The sequence below is a fragment of the Diospyros lotus genome, chromosome 12 (assembly GCF_014633365.1).
Source record: "Diospyros lotus cultivar Yz01 chromosome 12, ASM1463336v1, whole genome shotgun sequence".
In the NCBI taxonomy this organism is placed as follows: Eukaryota; Viridiplantae; Streptophyta; class Magnoliopsida; order Ericales; family Ebenaceae; genus Diospyros; species Diospyros lotus.
The window spans coordinates 25,838,233-25,852,610 of NC_068349.1; the positions used below are offsets into that span (position 1 = coordinate 25,838,233).

A 14,378-nucleotide genomic window follows, 5' to 3' on the forward strand; every position below is an offset into this window, starting at 1 on the left:
AGCCCCAAATACTTTGGGCCCTATGCAATAAAGTCACGGGCAGTGTTATTAAAGGCGCGCCTAGGTGCATGCCTAGGCTCAAGGCGCACGGCGTACCAAGGCGCACTCTAGGCGCCTGAAAGCATCCCAGGTGAGCGTAGAACTACAAGGCGCGCCTCAACCCAAGGCTCCTTAGGCTAAGGCGCGCCTTGGGCTTTTTAATTGTTTTTTAAGGTTTTTATTTGACTGTTTGTTACTTGATTTAATTTTTTACTGTTTAGGATTTATATTTATTACTTCAACTATAAATTTGACAATAAGTAAAAAGGCAGTCTACTTCAAATGCTCTAATTGAATTTGAACTAGATGAAGATGGATAGGGAGAATTGAATAAATTCAAGGCATGCAATAACAAAATGTAACATTAAGTCACCAAAACAACACCCCCATACTTGCAACCATCTTTCTTAGGCATATATCATCTATTATCTCCAGATGCAAGAAGTGGACAAAAAGGGACAAAGAAAATTATATTTTCATAGGCCCAAGTTAAATAGTGGCTTTTCCTTATTTTCCCATCTTCTTTTATTGTGTTTCATTTACTTCAACAATGTTTTGTTAAAGTTGTTCAAGTTTCCATTTTCTTTAAAATTATATTATTCCAGTAATAAAAAGTCAAACTACACTCAATATCCAATGATCAACATTCTATTGGCGTGATCAATATTTATAAACACCACAGAGGCTGAGTTTTCATTATACAAAGAAAGATGCAAATTTAAGTCTTGTATATTACCTACCAAAAAAATGTATGAAACTATCATCACACTTCTAAACCATAGAAATCATCCAACAAAAGGAGTAGATGATGTGGAAGAAGATATTAAAGATGATGCTTTTAATGATGAAAATATAGAAATGTTTGATCTTGATGATGAGGATAATTTTTAGATTATTTAAATTGCATAATTAGTCAATCTTGATTAAGATTTAAGACCTATAATTTATTTTAAGATTTAATTTAAGTTGATTTAAAGATTTTTAGATTACATCTTTTGGCATTTTTTTATTGTTCTTTTCATTAGTATATGTTGAATTTTTTAATTTCCTTGATAGCATACTTGTAAATATGTTATTAGGAGTTATGACTTATTTTATATATTATTTTTCAACTAAGATATTTTTTTTCTTTTCTTTAAGTAAGCATGCGCGTAGTTTCATCAAATGCGTGCCTCACCTTGCGCCTTGCCCCTCAGGTTCCAACACGTTTTTGCGTCTTAATGTGCCTTGAGCCTTTAATAACACTGGTCATGGGTGGGAAAAGTGGTCTACAAGCTGAGATTGCCAGAGGGAGTGAACATGTAGCCCATGTTTTACGTATCCTTGTTGAAGAAGTCCATTGAGCCCCATGCTACAGTTAGCTTAGACTTACCCCCTATGAACGAGGTGGAAGGAGTGGTGGAGCCTCAAGGTATATTGGACAAGAGGGTGATATATCGAGACTCAGTGCCCCTAACTCAGGTGCTAGTTTGGTGGACACAAAGGGACCCCAACCATACAACGTGGGAGTAGCTACCCGAGTTGCTCACTCAGTTCCCACGAGCTACAAGGTTACTTTAGATTCTTGAGGACAAGAATTGTTTCTAGGAGTGGGGAATGTTACCACCCCAAGGACATTATTGAAATTTTCTTGTAATAATTGTAGCCATATGGCCACTTGTGTAAGTAGTTGTAGAACGCTCCTCACTGTTATGATAAGAATCCATGGGAAGGGGCTATATAAGGCCAGGTGTTGGAGGATGGGAGTTATCCGATTGATGATAATCTCTTTCCCTATTAATTCTCTCTCTCTCTCTCTCTCCCCCTCCCTCCAAAACTCTTCTCTTTCCCTCTCAAAATTTCTGAACTCTCTGTGAGTTCTAGTCTCTTCCCAGACTTGACAGTATGTTGGAACTTCTGCATGTTGACACTTAGGACTCCCTTATACTCTTGCGTCTTCACTATTCCTTGCTTAGTCATGCATGGAAATTTGATTCTGAGTGCAAGTCTAGCATTCTTGAATGCTTAAATTTGCAAATTGTGTAGTATTATTGTTTTGAGGTAACAATGATCTATACTTATGCTTCTTAAATTATGAAATATCTCAGCAGATTATGCATTAGAAATGTCACTTCTATGGTTCCTCCACCCCACTCTTCCATCTTGCCCTTGAGGAAGGTACTGATTATTTAGGTTCCTTTTTCATATCTTCATTTTCTAAGCTTTAACCTAGAACATCAGGGGGAGTGAAAATACTCTCTGTAGTCCTAGGATTTAGCCCCATGCATTCACAAGTGCTTGATGAAATGTTTATTCATTGGCATAAGTGGATTTTCTCCAAACTCTCAGCCACTTGGGTATATCTTGTCTTCTAAACAAAATTATTCCCTGTATTGAATAGATAAAACCCAGGGCTTTTTTTTTTTCTCTTCTAAAACATTAGCATGGTTTCTTGTTTCTCGATTTGTATGTTTTCCTCCCATATACTTCATCTGCTAGCTATAAGGTGAAGGTCTTGTCATCTATCTCAACTACTCAAAAAGCACTTTCTTGTAATGGTAAACATTATAAATTAATAATAGCTTGAATAGCAGCAACTATATGCCCTCCATGTGGCAGAATTATTTTGGGTTATTGTTAAACTGCCTTCCTTGTGGTTCATGCGAACTACTCTCCTCAATTTTCTTAAAGTTGCATTACTCAGTTGTAAGATGTCTTGCACATGTTTGGTAGCTGGATATGCTTCTTTTACTACATTTAAGCATAATTATTGTTAGTGAATTTTCATGTTTTTTTCAGAACATGTCTCATGGGTTTCAGTTTCTACAGGAAGCCAGAATTCCATTGCAAATATGGGTCACTCAGAAAACCAATGGCTTGCCAATTGAAGATGGTCAGAGTGATGGTGAGATTTTGCTTTGGTCCTGCTTTCTTGAAGTGGTAAATTTTTAGTGTCTTGCTTAAAAATGTTCCTTTTTGTTTGGATGGAAAATAACCATTCAAGGGTTTCCTTCATTGCTTGAATTTGATTTTGAGCAACTGATATGTTAGGTTTCCAGCTCACACACAGGCGTTGCCAAAGGTTCATGGAAGGCAGTCTCCTTCCACAAGTTGTACTTTTTGGATTTTGTAAATGTCTAACTAGGGATGATGCCAGGCCAAGGCTGGTATCTAAATATTCTAAGTCATGATAGATTACAATGTGATTGTTAAAGCAAACCAGAAAGAATAGGAATTAATCTTGCCGGCTTTAGTTCGTTAAGAACTTGAGTGACTGTTCACCTTACATCCGGGATCTTAAGGCGCTGTAAGAAATTTATACCAAGTAACTGACTAGAGGTATTGACTTCAAGTTTGGGAATCTAAAAGTAAGTTTGTGATAGAGTTGCTAAATTATTTGCTTTATGATTAACAAACAATCTAACATCTCTCTGACTATCTTTTCTTCATATTGGGATTGTAGTGACATATGAATTGAATATTGGTGATGGATTATAGGAAGGTTAATGATGACTTCATTATTGATTTGCCACAGCTCTGTTCAAGAACATTCCATCGTAGTGCAATCTCCTAGGTCTTTATGAATCATTTGATTGTTTATTAAGCTCATGAAATACATGCCAAAAGGAAAGATGTTGGTGGATTTGTCCTCTTATGTTGAAAGTTAGCTGTTTTTTTGTATACAATCAATATTTGGACCATTGCTTTCATGTCTGATCAGAAGCTTACTTTATTGTGTATTTGTTACTTATCACATTGAAACCGCAGAAGCATGTAATACCAGACGAAAAGTTTGTCCGGGAAATGACCCTGTGATTATCTCTTTGAAAGGGAGCTCGTTAATTATATCTCTTATGAAGGGAAAGGTATTTTGGATTCATAAAACTGGCATTCACAGAATATCCCACTTGCGAGTTCTTGACAAATTTCCTTGCCAATGAAGCTGCTTTAGAGATGATATGACTTGACTGGATCCTACTGATTATATTCATGTCATCGTTGAATATATTAGATGATATGTATTTTTTCAGAAAAGTAGTAGTAACTCATAAAGATATTCATGTCATCGTTGAATATATTTGATATAACCAAGTTACACCCTAGGTACACCAAATGCACATGAACTCTACGTGCTCCTATGATGTTTATACCTTGTTGACAATAAAATTCTTCAAATCTTGTGATAGTTTTATCAACATGCAAATAATATATCATCAAATATCTGAAACCATAGGGCCTTTGGTTTTCTGAATGCAGACTTTGGTTGATTTCATCACTGCCTTTCATTTGGTTCATATGGCTAAAGAATCCTACTTAGCCTGATTTTTAAGTTATTGTGCAATTTGATGGACTGAAGTGAGAGCAGACTGGCTCGTGAAAAGAATAAGAAAACAAATCTCATCTAGATGCAGTTCTGTAGGAGCCAAAGAAAAAGTTCTAGTTATTCTTTTTCTTTTTTTTCCCTTGCTCCACAATTTACTTTTGAATGTCATCTAATTGCTCTTTTCATATATCTACTTGTGTACAAGCCGACTAATAATTGAACTCTCAAGTGAATCTTTGGTTATTGATTGATTGTATGCAAATAGCTAACTGTTTAATTTTTAAAGGTAAATTGCGTCGGGCCTCCTTGAGGTTAGGCAAAAAGACACGGACATTCCTAACATATCAAAAATGGCAAAAGCCTCCCCTATTGTTAACTTGTTGGGTAAATTGACTCATTTTAAAATTCACTCTCTTTCTCTTTCCTCTCCCTCTCCCATGCATGCCAATCGGGCTCCTCTTCTTCAATGTAGGCCACATTTTCTCCAGTTACAATGTCAATCCCATATCTCAGCCAACCCCTCACCCATAAACACTTTCTATAGGTTCTACCAAACCTTAGTGGGGTTTAATATTCCGAGAACAACTCTGCAAATCGAATCCCAATGTGGGGGCTGATGGCAATTTTGTTGCCCAATGGTGGCCTAGGACAAACCCTTCAATTTGCTTGCTGATGGGGATGAAGAGAGAAAGAGATAGGAACTCTATAGCGGCAGTGGTAAGGTTACATCTCTCTTTCTCTCTCTCAAATCCTTTGGCTTTGTTAGAGGGAGGGGGGAGGGGGGAATGGAGGAACATTGTTTGGGTTCCTCCATTGAAACAACTGCTTTGGTGGTGAGGAACTCGTTTAGGTTCATCATTGGTGGTGGTTGGGTGCTCGCGGTTGGCTGCCCTGGTTGCCTTTTTTTATTATTTTTATTTCTCTATAATTACAACAAAGAAAGAGAGTAGAGAGGGTATTTTGGGCAATGGGCATTTGTGAAAAATTAATGGTTGTTTATTCATGGTATGGGGGAAAGTGATGCACGGTCTATAATTTCATACGAGGTCTTTGTCATTCCTGATATGTCAAGGGTGTCTATATCATTTAACCAAATCTCAGGGGTGCCTAGTGTAATTTATCCTTTTTTCAAATAGGCATATTGTTAACCAAATATCCTCAAGGGGCAAACCACCCATGACAAAGAAATAAGATGTAACTGAAAATTAATCAAGACTAAATGGACAATCTTTCCTCAATCTTAGAAATAGGAAAAAGAAAGATGGTTACTTACAAAAAAGAAATAGATTGCTGAGCACCTTGAAAATCTCTTATATTTTTTCACTCTATTTTTGAGCACCATAGTGCGCATAGAGTAGCAACAAGCTAGGTGGCTCTTTAACATGTAGCGACTCTTGCTCAAACCCAGGTGCATATGAGATGAATAATTAAAGTTGTCACAAACCCACTTAACACTATCATAACCTACATAACCTCCTGCTAGAACTTGCTCTAACATGTTACTTCCAAAGTCTTTTCATATCTCTACTGTACATCGTAAGATTCTAGTGTTCTCTGACTTGTTTTATAAAGAAAATTTGTTAAAAAATATTGAGATTCCCATCCATATTTAGGGATTTATATGCTTGATTTATGTTTCCATATTTCCTTTCTATTTCTTTCTCCTAGGAGATTCTATCTTGACTGTATCTTTCTAGTTGTATTCTATGTAGTAAATCTTTCTTAATTTCAGTAGGAGCTAATTAGGAAACTGCCTATTATAAAAGACTAAGATTAGTTTGTCCTCATTTACCAATTGAATATAATCTTGTAACCCTACAATGAGGAATGTGATTGGTATTTTTCTCGGCTAGTTTTGACATGGTATCAGAGTCCTAAGTTCATATTCCTAGAGTTAGCCATGGTGTTTTGGTTTGTTGGCTATAGCCAATATTGATATCCAATCCACTTTCATAGCTATCGAAACCCTACAACCATGACAGACTCAACTGAATCTAGTGGTACAACGGAGGTACCTTTTTCTGGAAATAATGGTACGACTTATAGTGGGGAATTGCAGAATATTCAGGCTGCCTATAGACTAAATGGTAGGAACTACATGAAATGGTCTCAGTTAATCTGGACGTTTCTGAAAGGTAAAGGGGGAGGCTGAGTCATTTACTTGGAATCGGGCTTAAGAAGGATGATCCTACATATGTAGCCTGGGACAATGAGGATTCGTTGGTCATGTCTTGGTTTTGGAATTCCATGCTACTAGAGATCAGTGACACAGTTATATTTCTAACCATTGCTAAGGAGATTTGGGATGCTGTGAAGCTCATATACTCTAAAGTCCATGATGCTAGTCAGATTTATGAGATCAGGACAAAGGTGGTAGCCACCAAGTAAGGATCTCAATCAATCATCGAGTATGCGTTGCAAACTTTGTGGTAAGAGTTGAATCATTATCAATGCATTTAGATGAAGTGAAATGATGATGCAGCTTTACAAAAACGATTTGTTGAAAAAGAGAGAATCTATGATTTTCTTGTTGGGCTAAACTTGGAGTTTGATGCAATTAGAATTCAGATCCTTGGAAAGGAGGATCTGCCTTCTCTAAATGAGACAATCTCAATTGTGCGTGTGGAAGAAGGATAGAGAGGAGTGATGCTTGATACTTCTTCTACAGAAAGTTCAACACTTGTAATCGTGGTGGTAGTCGGGGTGGTGGTCGTCCACGGCCCCAATGCTCTTATTGTAATCGCCTTGGTCACACTTAGGGGTGTTCACGGTGCAGTTTGGCCGGTGTGAACCATTTTCAGCAAGCCAAACCGCTAGTGCGATTTTCTGATCAAACCAGACCGCGGTCTGGTTTGGGTGCGGCCAAACCGCACCGCATTTGCGGTCTGGTTTGGTGCGGTTTACCGCCGTTTGAAAATAACTATTAACAATATATAATATAGTATAAAAATATTGGAAAGAATAGTTATATATTATTATAAACTATTATAATTTGTTGGCAATTATAATAGTTATATATTATTATAAACTTGTTATATATTATTATAAAAATATAAGGTGATTTTTATAATAATAAGGGTTGTAGGGGCTGTCGGGGTGATTTTTATAATAATATATTTTTATATATTTTTTTATATTTTCTTGGGCGGTTTGGTTTTAAACCAAACTGCCAACCATACAAACCGCAAACCGTGCGGTTTGTACAACCACCAAACCGTTTTGGACCGCAAAAAAAAAAAAAAAAAACCGACCGGTTCGGTTTGGTTTGGTTTGGTTTGGCCGGTTTCCGCGGTGCACAGGTTTTTTTGAACACCCCTAGTCACACTAGAGAGACTTGTTATCGCCTACATGGACGTCCACCTTATGCAGCCAGTACTGCTAACATGGTTGTGGGCATTTTAGAGGGTCATGCATCTATCACACCCAGTGATTCCTCACCAGTGACTATCTTCGAGGGGGAGTATGCTCAGTTTCTTTAGTTCCAGGTAGCACAACAGGCTACTTCACCTGTCACATCTTTTGCTGACACTGGTAACCCTACTGCCTGCTTTACTAAGTCTTCATCTTCTCTTGGCCCATGGATCTTCGACTCCGGTGCCACCAATCACATGTCTGGTAATCGTTCTCTCCCATCTCATGTTCAAACTTCGCAGTCTCTACCTCCTGTTACATTGGCTGATGGCTCTCAAGCCTCAGTCACGGGTATTGGTACCGCATTACCTCTTCCTACTTTACCATTATCATCTGTTTTACATTTACCACAATGTACCTTTAATTTGCTCTCTGTCAATCAACTCACTCGTAGTCTTAATTGCTCTATAACTTTCTCGTCTGATTTTGTTCTTGTGCAGGATCGGGGGACTGGGCGGACGATTGGCACGGGGCTTGAGTCTCACGGTCTCTACTATCTGTCTCTCCCTGCTTCTTCAGCGGCGTGCATGATAACATCTTCCCCACTACAAGTCCATTGTCGGTTGGGACAGCCATCTCTTCCCATCTCAAGAAGATGGTTCCCAATCTCTCTAGTATTTCTTCCTTAAGAGTGCAAGTCTTGTCAATTTGGGAAACATGTTCGTAGTTCTTTCCCAAGTAGAGTTACTAAACGTGCTAGTTCTCCTTTTTCAGTAGTCCATTCAGACGTATGGGGTCCTAGTCGTGTCAGTTCACAAGACGGTTTTCGTTATTTTGTAACATTTATTGATGATTTCTCTCGGATTACATGATTATATTTAATGAAAACGCGTTCAGAGTTATTTTCAGTCTTCACTACATTTTGTGCTGAAATTAGAACACAGTTTAATTTGCCTATCCGTGTTCTTCGTAGTGATAATGCTCTTGAATATTTGTCTCTCCCATTTAGATCTTATATGGCATCCAATGGGATTCTTCACCAGATTTCGTGTCCTGGAACCCCACAACAAAATGGGGTAGCTAAACGCAAGAATCGTCATTTAATTGAGACAGCCCGCACACTTCTTCTTCATATGCATGTTCCTCTTCAATACTGGAGTGATGCTGTCTTAACTACATGTTACTTAATTAACCGCATGCCATCTTCTGTCCTTAATGACCAGATTGCTCATTCTATTCTTTTTCCTCGGGTTGATTTATATTCTCTTCCCCCTAGTATCTTTGGGAGCACGTGCTTTGTTCACCATCTTGTCCCAAGTCGTGATAAGTTATCTGCTCGTTCTGTCAAATGTGTTTTTTTTGGATTATTCTCGCTTTCAAAAGGGGTATCGTTGCTACTCTCCTCAATTAACTCGATATTTTGTTTTAGCGGATGTTACCTTCTTCGAGTCATCTTCTTATTTCCCTTCTTCATCTGCAATCTCCGATTTTGTGTCTGTTGGGTTACCTTTGCTTGTTCCTTCTCTTGACCTCACATCACCTCCATCTCCAACGTTTTCACCATTTCCACCATCCTTTGCTTCTCGCCTTGACCGCTTTGATCTTCAGGTCTATCAACGGCGTCCACATCTCGTGGCCCAACCAGCACCGACTGTTGTCGCTAGTCCGCAGGAGCCGTCTCCTGACTCATCCTCGGTGCCAATTCGTTCTTCCTCCTTTGGTCCGTCGCCTTCGACTTTTGATCTTGACTTGCCTATTGCTCTTCGTAAAGGTACTCGCCATCCTATCTCCCATTTTGTTAGCTATGATTATTTGTCCCCTGGATATTCTACTTTTGTTTCTTCTTTATCTTTTGTTTTACCTTCTAAATCTGTTCCCGAAGCTCTTTCCCATCCAGGGTGGCGGGCTGCTATGGTCGAAGAAATGTCTGCTTTACATTCCACTGGGACTTAGTACCTCTTCCCAAGGGTAAGTCTACTCTTGGTTGTCGCTGGGTTTACACTGTTAAAGTTAGCCCTGATGGCCGGATTGATCGTCTTAAGGCTCGCCTTGTTGCTAGAGGATACACTCAGGTTTTTGGTCTTGATTATGGCGATACATTCTCTTGTTGCTAAGATCTCCTCTGTTTTCCTTTTCTTATCCCTTGCTGCTATGTTTCACTAGCCTCTTCATCAATTGGACATAAAAAATGCCTTTCTCCATGGCGATTTACAGGAGGAGGTGTATATGGAGCAACCTCCTGGCTTTGTTGCTCAGGGGGAGTCTGGACTGGTGCATCGCCTTCGAAAATCTTTATATGGTTTAAAACAGTCTCCTCGAGCTTGGTTTGGTCGATTTAGTTCCGCTGTTCTTGAGTTTGGGTTAACTCGAAGTGAAGCTGATCATTCTGTTTTTCATCGTTCTCAGTGTGGCCGCCACATTCTTCTAGTGGTGTATGTTGATGATATAGTACTTACAGGGGATGATGATGTTGGTATCACTGAATTGAAGGCACATCTTCACCAACAGTTTCAGACGAAAGATTTGGATCCTTTGAGATATTTTTTGGGTATTGAGGTAGCTCGGTCAAAGCAAGGTATCTATATTTTTCAAAGGAAGTATGCCTTGGATATGCTAGAAGAGACAGGATTGCTTGGATGTAAACCTATAGATACCCCTATGGATCCAAATATCAACCTGTTACCGAGACATGGGGAGCCTCTTTCTGATCATGGGTGCTACCGTCGATTTGTTGGGAAACTTAATTACCTCACAGTCACTCGTCCTGATATTTCATTTGCTATGAGTATGGTAAGTCAGTTCTTGGATTCACCTTGTGATAGTCACTGGGATGTAGTGATCCGTATTCTTCGAAATATTAAGGCTACCCCTGGTCGGGGTATATTGTATCAAAATCATGGGCACAGTCAGATTGTGGGATATACGGATGCTGATTGGGTAGGATCACCTAGTGACAGGAGATACACATCTGGATACTGTGTTTTTGTGGGTGGAAACCTAGTCTCTTGGAAAAGTAAGAAGCAAACTGTTGTTGCCAGATCCAGTGCAGAGGCTGAATACAGGACAATGGCCGTAACAACATGTGAGCTAGTGTGGTTGAAACAATTAATTGAGGAGTTAGGAGTTACGCAGGTTAAGCCTATGCAATTGGTTTGTGACAACTAGGCTGCAATGCATATTATTTCTAACCCTGTGTTTCATGAGAGAACCAAACATATTGAAATTGATTGCCATTTTGTTAGAGAAAATGTGCTCTCTAGGGATGTAGTTACAACATATGTGGGTTCCAATGATCAACTAGCTGATTTACTCACCAAGTCGCTTAGAGGGTCTCGTGTGAATTATATTTGTACCAAGCAAGGCATGCTCAATATATATGCTCCAGCTTGAGGGGGAGTGTTAATTAAGATAAGTATGGGGGTATTAGTGTATTTATCTTTAAGTAAATGTATGTATATATATGCTTATGTTGTACTCTTGAGAATAATACAAACTGTTCATTTGTATACATCTAACACTACTCATTGAAGACTTATTAGACGAGCTAAAGAATGCCATCATTTTTTCTAAACTCGACCTCCATTCAGGCTATCACCTGATTAGAATGGCCCCCCAAGACATACCAAAAACTATCTTTCTAACCCATAACTATGAATTTTTGGTAATGCCATTTGGCCTTACCATTGCCCTAGCTACATTTCAATCCCTAATGAACCAAATCTTTGAGCCCTATCTTAGAAACTTTATGTTGGTATTCTTTGATGACATATTTGTGTATAGCCAAACCTTTGATCAACACCTACAACACCTAAAGGTTCCCTTTGAGATTCTCAAGGTCAACCAATTGTATATTAAGAAGTTAAAATGTGCTTTTGCCCGAAGGCAGGTGAAGTACCGAGGCTACATCATTTCAGATCAAGGGGTTAGCACAGACCCAAAGAAGGTGGCAACCATGTGGGCATGGCTAAGGCCAACCACCATTAAAGCTTTGAGGGGATTCCTTGGCCTAACAGGGTACTTCAGACAATTTATCAAGAATTATGGGTGATCAATAGGCCATTGACGAAGTTAGTGAGGAAAGAGGATTTCAAATGTGGCCCTGAAGCTGAGGCAGCCTTTGAACAGTTAAAAAGGGCAATGAGTGAGGCCCCAGTGCTAGGATTGCCAGTCTTTAGTAAAACTTTTGTATTGGAGACTAATGCCTGTGGAAAAGTAGTAAGGGTTGTTCTAATACAGGAGGGAGGAGGGAAGAGCTCTGGCATTTATCAGCCAGGCTATAGCCCCGAGACATGAAGGTTTGAGCATTTATGAGGAGGAACTATTGGCGGTGTTGATTGTAGTAGAGAACTGGCGGCATTACCTAAAAGGGACCGCATTTGTGATTAAGATAGACCACAAAAGCCTGAAGTTCCTATTTACAACATAAACTTCACACCTAGTTGCAAAAGAATGGTATGACCAAGTTGATGGGTTTAGACTATGTAATCTAATACAAGAAGGGGAAGGAAAATGTAGTTGTTGATGCTCTATCCAGGTGCCAAGAAGGGGGAGAATTATCTGCCATTTCCACACTAGTGCCTAACTGGTACCAGGAGGTGGCTAGTAGTTATGAATCAGACGAAGTGTTAAAACGTTTGTTGGAGCAGTTGGTTTTAGACCCTACTAGCAGGAGGGGTTACACACTAAGGAGTGGGCTGATTAGATAGATATCAGGGATGAATTGTAATTGGAGATTCACAGGCGCTTAAGGAAAGGATACTTCAGACCTTGCATGAGTCACCACTAGGATGGCATTCAGGGATACAAAACACCTACCATAAGGTCAGACAACTCTGCTTTTGGTCTAAATTGAAGGAGGTTGTGATTAGGTTTGTGATGGCTTGTGACCCTTGCAAGAGGTGCAAGCATGAAACCGTGGCTTCTCCAGGGTTATTGCAGCCCTTAGCCATACCAGGGAAAGCCTAGGAGAGTATATCGATGGACTTTGTTGAAGGGTTGTCATGGTTAGAAGGGAGGAATTGTATATTAGTAGTGGTGGATAGGCTTACGAATTTTGCACACTTCTTAAGCCTAACTCACCCTTTCACAACTTAGGAGGTGGCGAGAGTGTTTCTGGACTAGGTTGTTAGGTTGCATGGAATTCCAGCACCATAATCGTTGACAGAGTCAAAGTTTTCACTAGTCTCCTATGGCAAAATTTGTTGAAGACTTTAGGGTCCAAGCTAAGTATGTCTTCAGCTTACCACCCCCAAACCCATCGGCAGATGAAAAGAGTTAATCAGTGTCTGAGGAATTACTTGAGGTGTTTGTGCTTCCTACACCCTAAGGAATGGCACAAGTGGCTAGCCCTAACCTAGTGGTGGTACAATTCTAGCCATCACAGCTCAATCCGGATGTCACTTTTTGAGGCCCTATTTGGTTATAAACCAACCATACGCGACCCTACCAACATGGCAGCTGTAGATGTACACCTCCAGCAGAGGCAGGAGGTCTTGCAGCACCTTAAAAGGGAGTTGGCCATGGCCCAAAATAGAATGAAGCAACAAGTGGATAAGGGAAGGAGTGAAAGGGAGTTTGAGGTTGGAGAAGAGGTTTATCTGAAGTTGCATCCATCTTATCTCAAGGCAATGATGGCCGACCTTGTCTCCAAACTATGTCCAAGGTACTATGGACCTTTCCCCATTATAGCCAAGTTGGGGAGTGTGGCTTACAAGCTCTAGCTTCTCGAGAACTTCCAAATTCATCTAGTCTTCCACGTCTCCCTACTCAAGAAATCTATAGGGAACCAAGCTATGAGCCCCAACTTACCTCCAAGGACGAGAGGCAGTGAAAAGGTGGCATAACCGACAGCTATATTGGACAGGAGAGTCATCTACAGGCATGGCGCCCCTATTACCCTTGTTCTAGTGAAGTGATCTACCTTTCATGCAGACAATAATACCTGGGAGTACCTCCCCAATCTAGTAGCAGTTCCCTAGGGTCGCTAACCTACTCTGTATTTCTCGAGGACAAGAAATTCCTCAAGGGAAGGGAAATTGTTATGTACCTACTTAATATGTTGTACACTGGAATAAGGGGGGAAACACGGGTTTGCATTGCTTGATTGTACGTAGATGATTATTCTTTTTGTACTTAGTCGGTTGCCACTTTTGGCGGGAATGAGTTCCCATGTGACTTGGGGAGTCAGTATAAATAGACTAATCGCCCCCAAGAAGGCACGAGAAGTCTTAATTCAAATTCTAAAAATTCTCCCTCTCGATTCTCTAGATCTCCCTCTCTCAATTTCCCTCATTTCCCTGTCTTTTTCTCTCTCCCTCTCTGTTCTTCTTCAAATTCTTCCCTATTCTCTAGAATCCTCCCCTGAATTCCTAAGAACTCTTGTCAGATCTCTAAGATCTGATAGATAGTGGCCTAATTTGCACATCCTTTGTACCTACTGGTGATTAACTTATAGATATTCTTACAAAAGGTCTGCCTAGTCCTGTTTGTCAAAGATTATTTAGAAAGATTAGAATGCTAGACATTTACTCACAATCTTGAGGCGGAGTGTTAGTTAATACCAAGATTCCCATCCATATTTAGGGATTTATATGCTTGATTTATGTTTCCATATTTCCTTTCTATTTCTTTCTCCTAGGAGATTCTGTCTTGACTGTATCTTTCCCGTTGTATTCTAGGTTGTAAA

At 39.7% G+C, this 14,378-nt stretch overlaps 2 protein-coding genes across 6 annotated transcripts in view; both read left to right on the forward strand.

The window, feature by feature from the left end:
• LOC127814020 (uncharacterized) overlaps positions 1 to 14,378 on the forward strand; it is a 92,344-nt gene that overhangs the window by 53,385 nt on the left and 24,581 nt on the right. For all 5 annotated transcript variants that reach the window (XM_052355232.1, XM_052355233.1, XM_052355234.1 and 2 more), the window contains one exon: positions 2,848 to 2,923. In XM_052355232.1, the coding sequence (XP_052211192.1) occupies positions 2,848 to 2,923 (76 nt within the window). The remainder of the gene's footprint in view (positions 1 to 2,847; positions 2,924 to 14,378) is intronic.
• Positions 7,660 to 9,808, forward strand: LOC127814021 (uncharacterized). Its single transcript, XM_052355238.1, has 2 exons — positions 7,660 to 9,464; positions 9,591 to 9,808. Exons 1-2 carry the CDS (start codon positions 8,909 to 8,911, stop codon positions 9,644 to 9,646), a joined length of 612 nt encoding a protein of 203 aa, XP_052211198.1. The 5' UTR covers positions 7,660 to 8,908; the 3' UTR covers positions 9,647 to 9,808.